General features: G+C 60.0%; 1 protein-coding gene across 1 annotated transcript in view; it reads left to right on the plus strand.

Moving 5' to 3' along the window:
• TAFA5 (TAFA chemokine like family member 5) overlaps positions 1-10,872 on the plus strand; it is a 197,697-nt gene extending 186,825 nt beyond the window's left edge. The window contains exon 4 of the mRNA XM_068561139.1: positions 10,025-10,872. Within this exon, the coding sequence (XP_068417240.1) occupies positions 10,025-10,033 (9 nt within the window). The 3' untranslated portion in view covers positions 10,034-10,872. The remainder of the gene's footprint in view (positions 1-10,024) is intronic.
• The last annotated feature ends 962 nt before the right edge of the window (positions 10,873-11,834 follow it).

The following is an 11,834-nucleotide window of genomic DNA, read 5'->3' on the forward strand; positions in this document are numbered from 1 at the left end:
TGAGGCTCCGGGAAAGAGCCTCGCCCAGGTTCACTCGGCTGATGGCAGAATTCAGGTCCCTGATGCTATAGGGCTGAGGCCCGTTTGCTTTCGGCTGTCCTTGGAGGTCGCTCGCCGTCCCTAGAGGTCACCTCACTCCTCGCCAGGCCGTGCCCTGACCCCGGGTGGTGGGTGGGTTCAGAGGGTGGCCTGTGGCCTCTGTCCCCGGTGTCAGCTCGTGTCTGTGCTGCATTTCATTAGCGTGGCTCCCCTGGTGGGGTCCCCCCTGATATTCTTGCATTGGCACCACCTCTGAGTTCTGCTTCCATTTTTAGAAAGTGGAGTAAGAACTTGTAGGTACTTAGGAGATGGCGTGAATGCAGAGTCCTTCCAGGCCTGGCGAGTCGTCTGTCTCTGCATCCTTTATCTCATCTTGCTTGCCCATCCTCACATGGCGTGGGGTTTATTTCCATAATCTTGCTAGCTGCCCTGTGCGGTGTGGGCATGCTGCTCGGCCAGGGGACAAACCCACGGCTGCTCGAGGGGGGCCCTGGGCTGTGTAGGGTGTTTTCCTGAGAGAAGGAGGCCTGGGCTGCAGCGGGGCTTTGCAATACCTAGCGGATGCCCTCAGTAAGCCTCCATTCTCAGTGAAATCCTATTACAAGCATCATCCCTTTATTTAGGTCTAGGAGACCAGTATCCCTTTATTTGTTCAGCGGCCTTATAAACCCAGAGGAGCCTAGACAAAGCATCGTCAGGCCCCAGTTCTGCAGACATGCAGGCGTCGTGCAGAAAAAGATGCAGTGGACCTAGGTGAGGTTGTCGGACGGCAGCCGTGCTCTGCTCACATCCTCTACTCCTGTGAAAAGGGGGAAACTGTGCCCCTGGGTGGTCCCGTTTCAGGCTCCCATTTAGTGGATGTGGAAACTGAGGCTGTGGCAGCCAAGCCCATTTCCTGAGGCCGCAGGACAGGAAGAGCCGAGCTGAGATTCAAACCCAGACCTGTCTCAATGGGGTCCTTCCTAAGACCCCAAATCTCACCAGTGACAGACCCCAGGCTGTAGGGAGGGGGCAATGGTGGGGCAGGAAATGCACACTGGGGTGACTCCAGGGAGGCAGCTGCTGCCAGGGTCCTGGACCACAGCCCTCCGCCCTCTCTGAGACCCGAGTCAGAACGGCCCTCCACAGGCCTCCAGGGCCGGGCAGGGAGTTGTCCAGCAGGTACACACGTGTACACACATGTACACACACACACGCACACAATTCCACACACCTGCACACACATCCACATAAATGCACATACACTCACATGCACACATCTCCACACACGTGCACACACTTGCATCGACGTTCTTTTTCAAATGCCCATGGAGGCTGTTGTCAGTTTTGTTGGGACCCTTGTATCACTGGGCATTTATTCAACCCCCGGCATCTCTGAGGCCTTTGTAACTCTTTTTTAAATATGGCTCCTCCTCACAGAAAAGCTGGGATAAGGCCCTTGGAGTTGGTAAAGCCCCTGATGAAGGGTGTGCTGGGCGGTCACTCACCACAGAACCATCCAGTAAACAGGTTCTGGATCATTGCGTTAATGGCTACTTGCTGATCACCCTTCAGAGCCAGGGGTGAATTTGCCATCACGGGAGGGACAGCCCAGCATGGCCCCTGATCTGCCGCTGTTCGGAATTCGAGGCTCAGGGGTGATTTTGCTTTGGTGGCATGAATTCTCAGTCAGCCCTCCTCCTTTTACAGGGGCCTTATAACCTGAGCCATCCCTTGTATCAGGATTGGACCTGGATCCTAGCATTCCTGATCCAAAACCAGAGGCTCCAGAATGCTTTCTTCCCTCCCGGAGGAGGAAACAACACAGCTTGTCCGTAATGAGGCAGCTCAACAGAAATAGAAACTGTGGTCCACTAGGACCCAGCCCCCCTCAGAACCCCACCATGCTGGGACCCAGCCTGGTGCAGACTTTCTAGAAACTTCTCTCAGAAGACAGACTCCAAGAACGAGTCATGAGCCAAAGAAAATAAATAAATGGTTGTAAAGATAGATATATAATTTTCCCACATCAGATTCAAGAAACAGTTTTTTTTTCTTTTAGAAAGAGAAGCTAGACCATTTAGCTAAACAATAAATATGTATTATTACAGCTATCAGCTTGCCTAAAGTAAGGACACTCCAGTCTGATTGTGTATAAAAGCTAAATAGAAAAGCACAGACCTTCCCCCAGAGGGCCCTGGCAGCTCCCCCCCATCCTCCTCCCGCAGCTCTCTGCCTCATGGCACAGAAGGGCTGCACTGTCTGTGCCAGCCCACATCACTTGATGCCCTGGTTAGAGCAATCTTCTGCCTGGCCCCTGGTCTCTGACGTCCAGGTGCTGCGTCCTCGCGGTGACTGAGTGGCGGATGTTTTAATGGTGAAGACAGGTGAGAAGCCTAGAGCAGCCCCGCTGCACCCAGAGCTGATATCTCATCTTCGGGGTCCCTGCTCAGATCCATAAAGGCCAAGAAGCAGCTTACGACAGGTGCGGGGTGAGGGGCTTGTGGTGGTTCTGGCCGTCCCCGGATTGATCCTAAGCTCTTGCTCTCATGTCTTCTCCCTCTCGTTCTGCTGGGACCCCCGTGTCAGCGCTCAGCCCCTGCCTGGCACTTGCTGCGCCCTTGTCCCTTCATCCCCTGGGGTTCAGTCACCCTATGGTCTGTGGCAGCAGGCTCGCCCCGGGTGAGCGGGCACTGAACCCGCTCCTGTCCTCGGACCCGCAGGGTCCGCTGTGCGAGGGGGAGGTCAGTGAGCACCCAGACATGCCGACTCTACGGTTCGCTCCAGACGGCCCTCCCAGCCTTTGCTGGCTCTCCATCAGCCCAGCGAGGGCTGGGGTCTGTCTCCTCAGGCCCTGGGAGATGAGTGGCTTAGGGTGATTGAAGCCAAGCGGAGGCTTTGTTAGCCAGAGACCCCAGGAGGAGAGACCCACTCCAGCCGGTGCTGAGGCTGGCAGGGCAGATGTGGTCACCCGAGCCCTCACCAAGGGCTGTGGTGTGAGGATGGCAGGAGGTGGGGCCCGGGGTCAGACCCGGCGCCTCCCCGTTGGCTGTGCCGCCCTGGGGTTTCCAGACTCGGGCCCTGGCGGGGCCATGAGAATAATGGTGCACAGAGGTGCCTGTCTGCTCTGCCTGGTGCAGGGCCGGGGTGGCCACTTCACGCTGCTTCACAAGCACAAGGGGACGTGTCCTGAGGCCACAGGGCAGGGACAGACTGCCCCTCCGGCTGAGAGGGCCCTCAGCACCCCACCCAGGCTTCCCCTGTCCCCCTGCCCCGCTCCATCCCCTCCCCGGCTTCTCTCCTACGTGGCCCCGTCGTGGCCTGGCCCTTCAGAGCTGGCTCAGCAAGGTCCCGCCAGGCACTGCCCGCAGCCTGCAGCCCTGCAGATTCCCCAGAGCGTCACGGGCCATGCATGTCACATGTCATCAGGGGTGTGCTCCCTGTTTGGGGGCAGTTCACGTGACCTTGCTGTGCTGTGGGCTCCAGGAGACGAGGCCCTCCACTCCTTGCCTACTAAGGGCCCCTAAATATCAGGAGATGGCATAGTTGTCACTCTTCTTGGCGTTTAGCAGCCCCTAGATGGGGGCAGAGAAGTGATGGAGATTGGGTGGGGGACAGAGGTCCTTAGAAGCAGCCGCAGTGACAAGACACAGGTGCGTCCGGGGCAGCTGGGCTGGTGCTCGAGGGGTGGGGGAGGGGCTGGGGCCCTGCTGTCTCGTGCTGGGCATCCTCAGCCCAGGCCTTGGCCCTCGTGCTGCACCCCCCCCCCCACTTTGTCACCGGCCCCGCCGTTCGAGGTGCCGCATCTCTCTGTCCCGTCTCCCCGCTGCGTGCTGGACGCCAGTGCGAGTTTTCACAGGGCCTTGGGTCTCCAAGTGGTCGATTGTCTCCTCCCTCACAGCAGGGCAGAGGGGGACGTGTCTGAGCGGCCAGGGCCCCTCTGTGGATGATCGTGTCCCCTCCCTCCTCGGGTGTCTGGGACACCCCAGGCTCAGGAGTCAGTTAACCGCACTCCTCAGGTGTGAACTGGCCAGATAAGGTCAGGAAATGGTCCCAGAAACTCAATCACATGGCTGGCTGGGCATGGATGGGACGATGCACAGCCTTTCCAGAAGCTTCTCCCCAGGTTGTTTCTACTCTCTCCGTGGTAGCAGCCTTCATGGTCAAGCTCTCTCGTGCAGGCCGTGGTCATCTCGCTGCCCCGCAGTTGCCGCGTCTCCGCTGTCCGTTAGAGCCTTTCGTTCAGGGCTTTCAGTCCAGAATATTGTGCCCTTTAAACAGAATACTCATCCTGGCCCTAAAGGCAAATGGAAGCTTTCAGAGGAAGAGGGAATATCACTCAGGGGGCTCACAGGGCTGGCAAGTTTCCTTTTGTTTCATCAATGATGCTTTATAGCGTCCAAATACCAAGAAAAACCTCCTGGTCACCTCGGAAGATGTGCTTTCCTTGGCCGGCGGGAAGGGCTGCCCTGGACGGGAGCCCCGGGCGTGTCCACAGCTCAGTCCTCAGACCACACACTCCCGGGGCTCTCGCCACTGACTGAGAGACTATGTCCACTGAACCTGGTGACCGCAGGGGACGTGGGCAGTGCTGGGCCGGCTCCTGTGTCAGCTTGTCGTGTGTCCAGCGTGCAAGGCGAGGTGACCCTGGGGCCAGCTCTGTGCACCTCGGGGGCGGAGTCCCAGAGAAATAGCCGCAGACCCCGAGGACGCAGCCCATGACCTTGGGGTGTTGGACGGCCATGCGCAGAGCTGGAGCCTGCTGGGTGCCGGCTGCTTTCCGGGCCCAGGGACACCAGGGGGTCACACAGAGGCTGCGACCCCAGGACACTCTGGATCTTCACACACCAGGAGAGCAGCCGCACCGACCACCGGGATTCAGGAAGCTGGGTGCAGCTGGGTGCAGAAAGCCCCTCCGGGGAGGAGAGGAGAGTTGAGGACAGCTCCCTGGCAGCAAAAGCGGGGTGTGGAGGCTTGTCAGTCACCTGGGACCGGCCGCTTTGCCTCCCTGGGCCTCTGTTCCCGTTGGGGTAGAAGGTCCTAAAGCCAGGTGGTCAAAGGGTGTCTGGGTGATGTCACACATCAAGCCATGGTCAGCAGGACTGGGGCTCAGAGTGGGTGTCACTGCCCAGTTCAGAGGGGAGGGAGGTGACCCCGGCCCTGAAGGAACCCACGGGGGTTTGGGGAGGCCCCCAGTGCAGTGACAGATTCGACCCGTAAGAAATGTATAGCCAGGCTGAGCAGGTGCCCCCCAGGAGGTCAGCTCTGGAAAAGCTCAGGGCCCTCCGAGGAGCTGGGGCCCACGTCGAGTTTCTTGATCAAGCTCAGCTCGCGGTTGGAGTCGCAGGGCTGCTTAGTGGGACCGTCCAGGGCGGCAGGCAGGTCTGGGAGGATCCTCCTGGGGCCAGTGGAGCAGGGAAACCCTTACACGGGAGCCTTCACCAGGGAGGGGGAGGACGTGGCCACAAGGACGCCACCTGCTGACCTGGGGCAGCGTCCTGGGCCCTCAGGTGCACGGATGGGGAGGGGACCCCAGGTTGGATGCCCTCTCCAGAGACAGGGATACAGCAGGGCCCTCATGACACAGCCCAAGCTTCCGGCCAGGTGGCTGTCATGGTCCCGCCAGGCCCGGGGCCCTGGTCACTGGCCCTGCGTGTCCCTGAGCAGGTGGGAGGTAAGGGCCACATGGATGAGACATGACTCACTTCTCATTGGTCATCCCTGGGGCTCAGGATCCCAGGCGGGGGGGCAGCCTGCAAGAGAGCAGGGGCTGCTTCCTCGGTGTCCCTGGGGTTCTGGCCGGTTGTCTTGAGAAGACGCTCCCTGGGGAAGGGCGCCGGAGACCAGTGGGCCGATTCCCAGCACGGGAACATCCCGCCGCCTGCAGGGACCAGCCCAGCGCTGGTTTTCCAATGAGCTGTGAGGACCAGCACAGGGCCCTGAGCGGGGACCCCCGTGAGGCCCGAGATGGGCCTCGGCCGTGTGATTCCCCAACGGGAAACCCTTCTCTGGGGCCAGAAGGGCTCTGCTGGCTTCTCCAAAGCCTGTGTGGCTCTGCTGGAGCTTGTCCTTGCCGTTCTGACTACTTTTCTGGGCTGCAAACCCGACTTCCAGGCCTCTTTTCTGGGCTGCAAACCCGACTTCCAGGCCTCTTTTCTGGGCTGCAAACCCGACTTCCAGGCCTCTTTTCTGGTCACGAGGCCTGGGGGCGAGCTGGCAGCCATCACTCAGCTGCTGGCTGCGTCGGGACTTCTGTCCCATCCGAGCACAGCCTCTGCGGACATCAGGCTGCCCGTCCGTTCCTGACGGTCAGGCAGGTGCCGGGGGGCAGCCAGGCCCAGGGTCTGGCAACAAAGGCCTCAGAGAGTGTCTGAGCTCTGGCCTGGGGGGTCCGGTGACAGCCCACCCTCTCCGGGCAGCTCTGGGCCTGCCTCCCTCCCCACTTAGCCTGGGCCTAGCAGGAGAAGGAAGCGGACATCCAGGGCTCGGAAGTTAGCTGGTACGGGCCTCTGTGTCCCTCCAGACCCTCTGGGCTCAGGGGTTCTGTCTCTAGGCTGGCCTGATTGGGGGTACTGGCCAGAGCAGACAGGGGCCTGTGTCCATCCCTCCCCACCCACCCACCAGGGGCAGGAAGCGCCAGAGGCCAGGGTGTGTGGAGGAAAGTGGAGACCCCCCCAAGGATGGGGGACCTATAGGGACAAACACCTGTGACTGTAAGAAATCACTAGAACGTATGTAGTGACTGCATTGCTTCAAGTCGTGAGGGCATCCTAATGAAACATCAGCCGTGCTTACTTCCCCCAAACGAAAACCTCCATGTGTGTGATGTACCATGAATGAAAGCTAAGGGTGGACCAAGCTGGGAGACAGGCCTATAGTAAACATGCCCGGGACTCTCCCTGGCCTGTACACATGGGCGCAGCTGAGATTATACACGCGGTCTTGTTCAGATCAGTAAGAAATACAAGACCTGAGCAGATGAACTGACAAGACGGGCTGGTGCGAGTGGCTGGGGACCACGTTGGCAAGATTATTCTACTCCTCTGGTCGTCAGGAGAAGTGAAGATGAGCCCTCAACCAAATCCTCCTTCTCTTCTATCGAATTAAGGCGGACATGAAGCCTCTGCCATCTCAGCTCGCAGACGACGAGAAGCAGCCCCCCAGGTGGGGCGCGTGGGGCACTGAGAAAGCCCGGGTCCCTGGGAGTCCATCCCATAGGAGCCCTGTGAGCACGTGTGCAGCCCAGGAATTGCCGATCGCCCAGAACAGGCTGCCGACCTGCTCTCACAAACAATGCAAACGTTCATGCGGAACCCAGCCCTCATCGTACGCATGTATACGTTTTAAAGGGTGTGAAGGAAATACACTAAATTTATCCAAATATCTTCTGATATGGAAACGTGGATGGATTTTTATTTTCTTTTTATACTCATATGTTTTCCCGTTTCTCTACAAATAAGAATTTATACAATTTTCTAGGTAGAAAAAGTAGAATCAGTGCATCCTTTCTTGGTTAACCCCTCAGGTGCCAGTGAGTAACTGTGCTGGACGGTCTCCGTCATGGACGTGGCTGGACAGGTCGGGGAGGGGACGGCTGCCACGTGCTATGGTCAGCTATGGCGATGGACCTGGACGGGCGGGCCTGCAAGGTCCGGGTGAGGCGAGGGTCACCACCACTCCTGGACTCCTGGGTCGAGCATGGCATGCAAGGAGGCCTTTGCCAAACTCGGGAAGGCTGGGGCTGGAGGCGTCCACTGGGGTCAGGGTCAGGGTCCCTGGGCCGAGATCAGGCAGCTGGCCACATGTGGAGAGAGATCTGCAGCTAGGACCCTGCGGTGCTCTGAATGGTGATCCCCCCTCCAAAGCTACCTCGTGCCCTGGCTCTGCTCCCCGTGCCCTCCCGCTTCTGGGCTGGGCTTCAGTCAACAGAGACAGAGAGAGGGCTGAGCCCACGCACGCCCTCAACTGCACGTGGAGGTTCTCTCGGGCCCCCGTCACTTCCGGACATGTGCTCGCGGCCTTGGGGTCCCACAGCAGCCCTGCTTCCACAGCCCCGTGGGGGGCCTAGTCCTGCCGAGTGGGTGGGCACCTGCCAACCTGGAGCCTCAGGCAGCCTTGAGTCCCTTGGGGCTGGGGGCAGAGAGCTCTGACCCTCCCTGGACACCCTCAGCTCTGGTCCAGCTCTGCCATCAACCTGCTAGGTGTCCTTGGGCCTGAAACACCTAAATCCAGTTAACACCCCCTCACCGCTGATGCGTTCGGGGCGCCCGCGTGTGCGGGCTCCACACAGAGCTGGGGATGAGACGGCACGGTCCGGCGGGGGCCTCAGGGAAAACTGAGGTCCACAAAGCTGCTCCTTGGAACCCTGTGCCGGCCTCGGGGTTCCAGGGCCACGGGCTTGGAGGAGGGGAGGGCACGCTGAGTCCTGTCCGGCAGGTGCTCTTCCTCCTGGCTCCTGGCTGCCGTCTGGGAGCTGCAGCTAGAGAGCAGGGTCCCTGCAGCGGCTCTGCATGCAGTGCCGAGGCCCTGTCAGAGCTGGGGTGGGATGTGCCGCCCAGCCCCCTGGGGAGGGGCCTTGTCTGTCCTGGAGGAGGGCAGGCCAGAGGCAGTCGGTCCACATTCCCCCCAAGCCGGTCACTGAGGGAAGACCGTGAAGATGTCAACAGCGCTCGCCCGGCTCACGGCCCCCGACGGCTAATTGCAGGGCAGGACGGGACAGACGGGCAGGGTGAGGCCCTCAGGGTGGGGCCTGGGGAGAGGGTCCGTGCGAGCGGGACAGCCTGCACACAGCCTGGCGGCTGAGGACTCGGGAGGAGCCAGGAGGCCGTGGCGTGGTCCGCGTGACAGGGACAGGGGCCTGCGCCGTGGGCGGGGCCTGGTGGGAGTGTGACCGGGGCCGCAGGCAGGTGGGAAAGGGCCGGGGCTCAGGCGGGATGGGGTAGACGTGGGACCAGCCCGGAGGCGGAGGAGCAACTGCAGCGAGAGGGGAGGGGGTTTCTGGGGGAGGTATCCCCCAGCACATCTGGAGGGGCCCCTCCCGGGCCATCACACCCGCTGTGTCCCATCCCCATGGCGTGTGTGGGGACCCCAGATCACCGTCCACTCCCTGCAGAGCTGGGCCTGCCAGGAGATGGTACAGGGAGGGCAGCCCCATGCGCCTGACCCAGGCCCGGGGTCCTAAAAGGCAGTGGCCACCAGGATACTGTCTATGGGACCCCAGGCCTTGGGGTCCCTGCCTCAAATTGGGGCCACCCTAGGGGACGAGGGAGCCAGTGGTCCAGCGGGGACATGGGACGGGAGGCTGCTGGACACGGGTCCCACCACCTGAGGCTGTGACGCTCTGTGGGAACCACACTCCCTGCTTTCCTGTCTCCGTCACTTTCCACATCATATCTCCGCTGCCCCAGAGCAGAGGCTGGAACCCTCACATCACTTCACGGCTGCGAGCTGGCCTGTTGTGTCGCATCTCCTGGGACTCTGGGGTGCTGGGTGTGGGTGCTTGGGGCCTCATCAACCAGCACGAACACCCCAGCTCTGCAGCCTCCCAGGGGCTCTGTAGGGGTGAGACACACGTGTTTCCATTACTCTGCTCTGTGCAGTTATGCAGTACCTGCTGTGTACAGGGCACAGTGCAAGACACGGTTAGGGAAACAGCCGGATGCAGCCCAGAGCCGAGGCCCTGGCCAGCACGGGGCGGAGGACACGCAGCTCACACTGGCGGCTGACGGAGCTCCAGTGCGGGCCCCCCATCAGGGCCAAGGGCGGGGTCCCACCCACAGCCCAGAGGAAGGGGGTGCCCCCGGGCCGCCCTCTGTGACGAGCATAGGGTTCTCCTCCAGCACTGGGGTCCGAGACCTAGTTTTTGTCCTCGAGCAAGTCTGCTGGCATCTTTTAAGTGTGCTGTCCGGGCGGGGCCAGCCTCGTGGACGATCTCTGGGTTCCTGCCATTCCCGACGGGAACCCTTGGTGTCTGCGGAGGCTGACGGCTCTCTTCTCTGCTCCTCAGGTCTCCTGACAAACGCAGCCCCAGAGGGGCCCCAGGAGTGACTTTGGCTCCCTGGAGAGGCCACAATCCTCAGTCCGTCGTGGATGCCACCCACCCTCCGCCACCCGCCCACCCTCCGTTTCTCTAGCCTGTCAAGGACAGCCTGCTTCCTCGGCCGCCTGAGCTGAGTCTGTCCGGCCGCCCCGAGGAGTCAGTCCTGGGACATACAGCAGGGCTGCGTCACCGGGCGTCCCTGGAACCTGGCCTGGCCACCCTCCCGGCCGCAGAAGAGGAGGAGGAGGAGGCAGCTGCAGCCCAGCCAGCCCGAGAGAGGAGGACAGCGCTGGGCCCGGGGAGGACTGAGTCTCGGGCGCAGCAGTGGCCTCTCCTTGTGTCCCAGACTGTCCGAATCGCTTTTATTTTCTTATCCTTTCAGTATATTCAATAGACCAAAGAGCAAAATCTATTTTAACGTGGACTCGTCCTTACCATCCGAGTCCCTGGGTTCGATTGGGGGGCACGGGGGCAGAGACACGCTGGAGAGGCACCCACCCCACGGACACTGCGGGGCCCCCTGAGCAGCCGGAGGATGTGGCCGGAGGACACACGGCCGGCGATGTCCCCACGTGGACCCCGCGGGCGCGCCTGGCTGGGAGCACGGCCCGCTGTGCGCACCTGCTCCCCTGTACTTAGATGGACTTTCTCGTACTAAAATCACTTTCTGTTTTAACCAGTTAAACGCGCCTCTCTGCAGCTCCATTCTGATAGTGGGATAATCCAGGATTCGCCAAGAGCATGTCGGGTCTCCCATGACTGCTGTCTCATCCAATCACCATTTAGCTCCAGAAAGCAAATTAAAGAAAGCGAAAGTAACACTTGTTTGAAAGAGATCATTAAACGTATTTTGCAAAGCCGAAAGTTATATATTTAACAGTTTTTATATGTTGTATATTTGTAGAAAATCCTATTTAACAATTCATGTGGTAGCCCTAGCCGTCCTGAAACGTGGGCCGGGGCTGGGGGTTCGCAAAGTCTCTGGGGTGGGCGGGAGGGGGACCGGCATCCCCGGACGTAGGCGCACCCGGCACCGCCGAGGGGCAGGACTCTGCGGGCCGCGAGCTGAGGACCAGGTCTGGGGTGGCACAGGCATGCTGGCCGGTGCCAGTGGAAAGGCCCCTTGCCTTTTACTGGGTTTGGGTTGGTTGGTCCCTGCCCCCTGGGGCTCTGTTGTGGGAGTGTCCAGTCCTTTGATCACGCTTCTGCCAACGGATTTTGTTTCCCTTTTTCTCACCCCTCTCACGTTCATACAGCTTGAGGGCAGTTTGCGGCCGACCTCGTCTTCTCAAGCGGACACCCTGCTCTTTCTCAGTCTTCATGTCAGAGGGTGGAGACAGCGGGGGATGGGCTGAACCCCCATCTTCCCACTTCCCTCCTGCAAGGCGGGGTCACCAGGCCCCACGGATAAGGGACAGTTACGTTTTACCTTCCCCTGTCCACCCTCTGCCAGGTCCCTTTATTTTCCTGAGTTTCAGCTGAAGTATGCTACCTAAGAGTCCAATTAACAGGAGTATTACGCTAGGTCTATGCTACTAAAAAAAAAAAAAGGAAAAAAAACAAACAAACTATATAGAAGCTGTTCCAGCCACCCATAGACTAAAGACAGGAGAGAAAATCCATTTATTTAAGACCCATTTCAATGTCCACGAGTATATAATTTACCTTCAGTCACCACAAATTTATGGGTATGTGTATCCTGGGGTAAAAGGACTGGCTGAGGTTTGGGTTTGTCATCACAGAGGAGGCGGCCTGCACAGCGTGCTGTCCCGAGCTG

This window comes from Eschrichtius robustus, chromosome 13, assembly GCF_028021215.1.
Source record: "Eschrichtius robustus isolate mEscRob2 chromosome 13, mEscRob2.pri, whole genome shotgun sequence".
NCBI classification, from domain to species: domain Eukaryota; kingdom Metazoa; phylum Chordata; class Mammalia; order Artiodactyla; family Eschrichtiidae; genus Eschrichtius; species Eschrichtius robustus.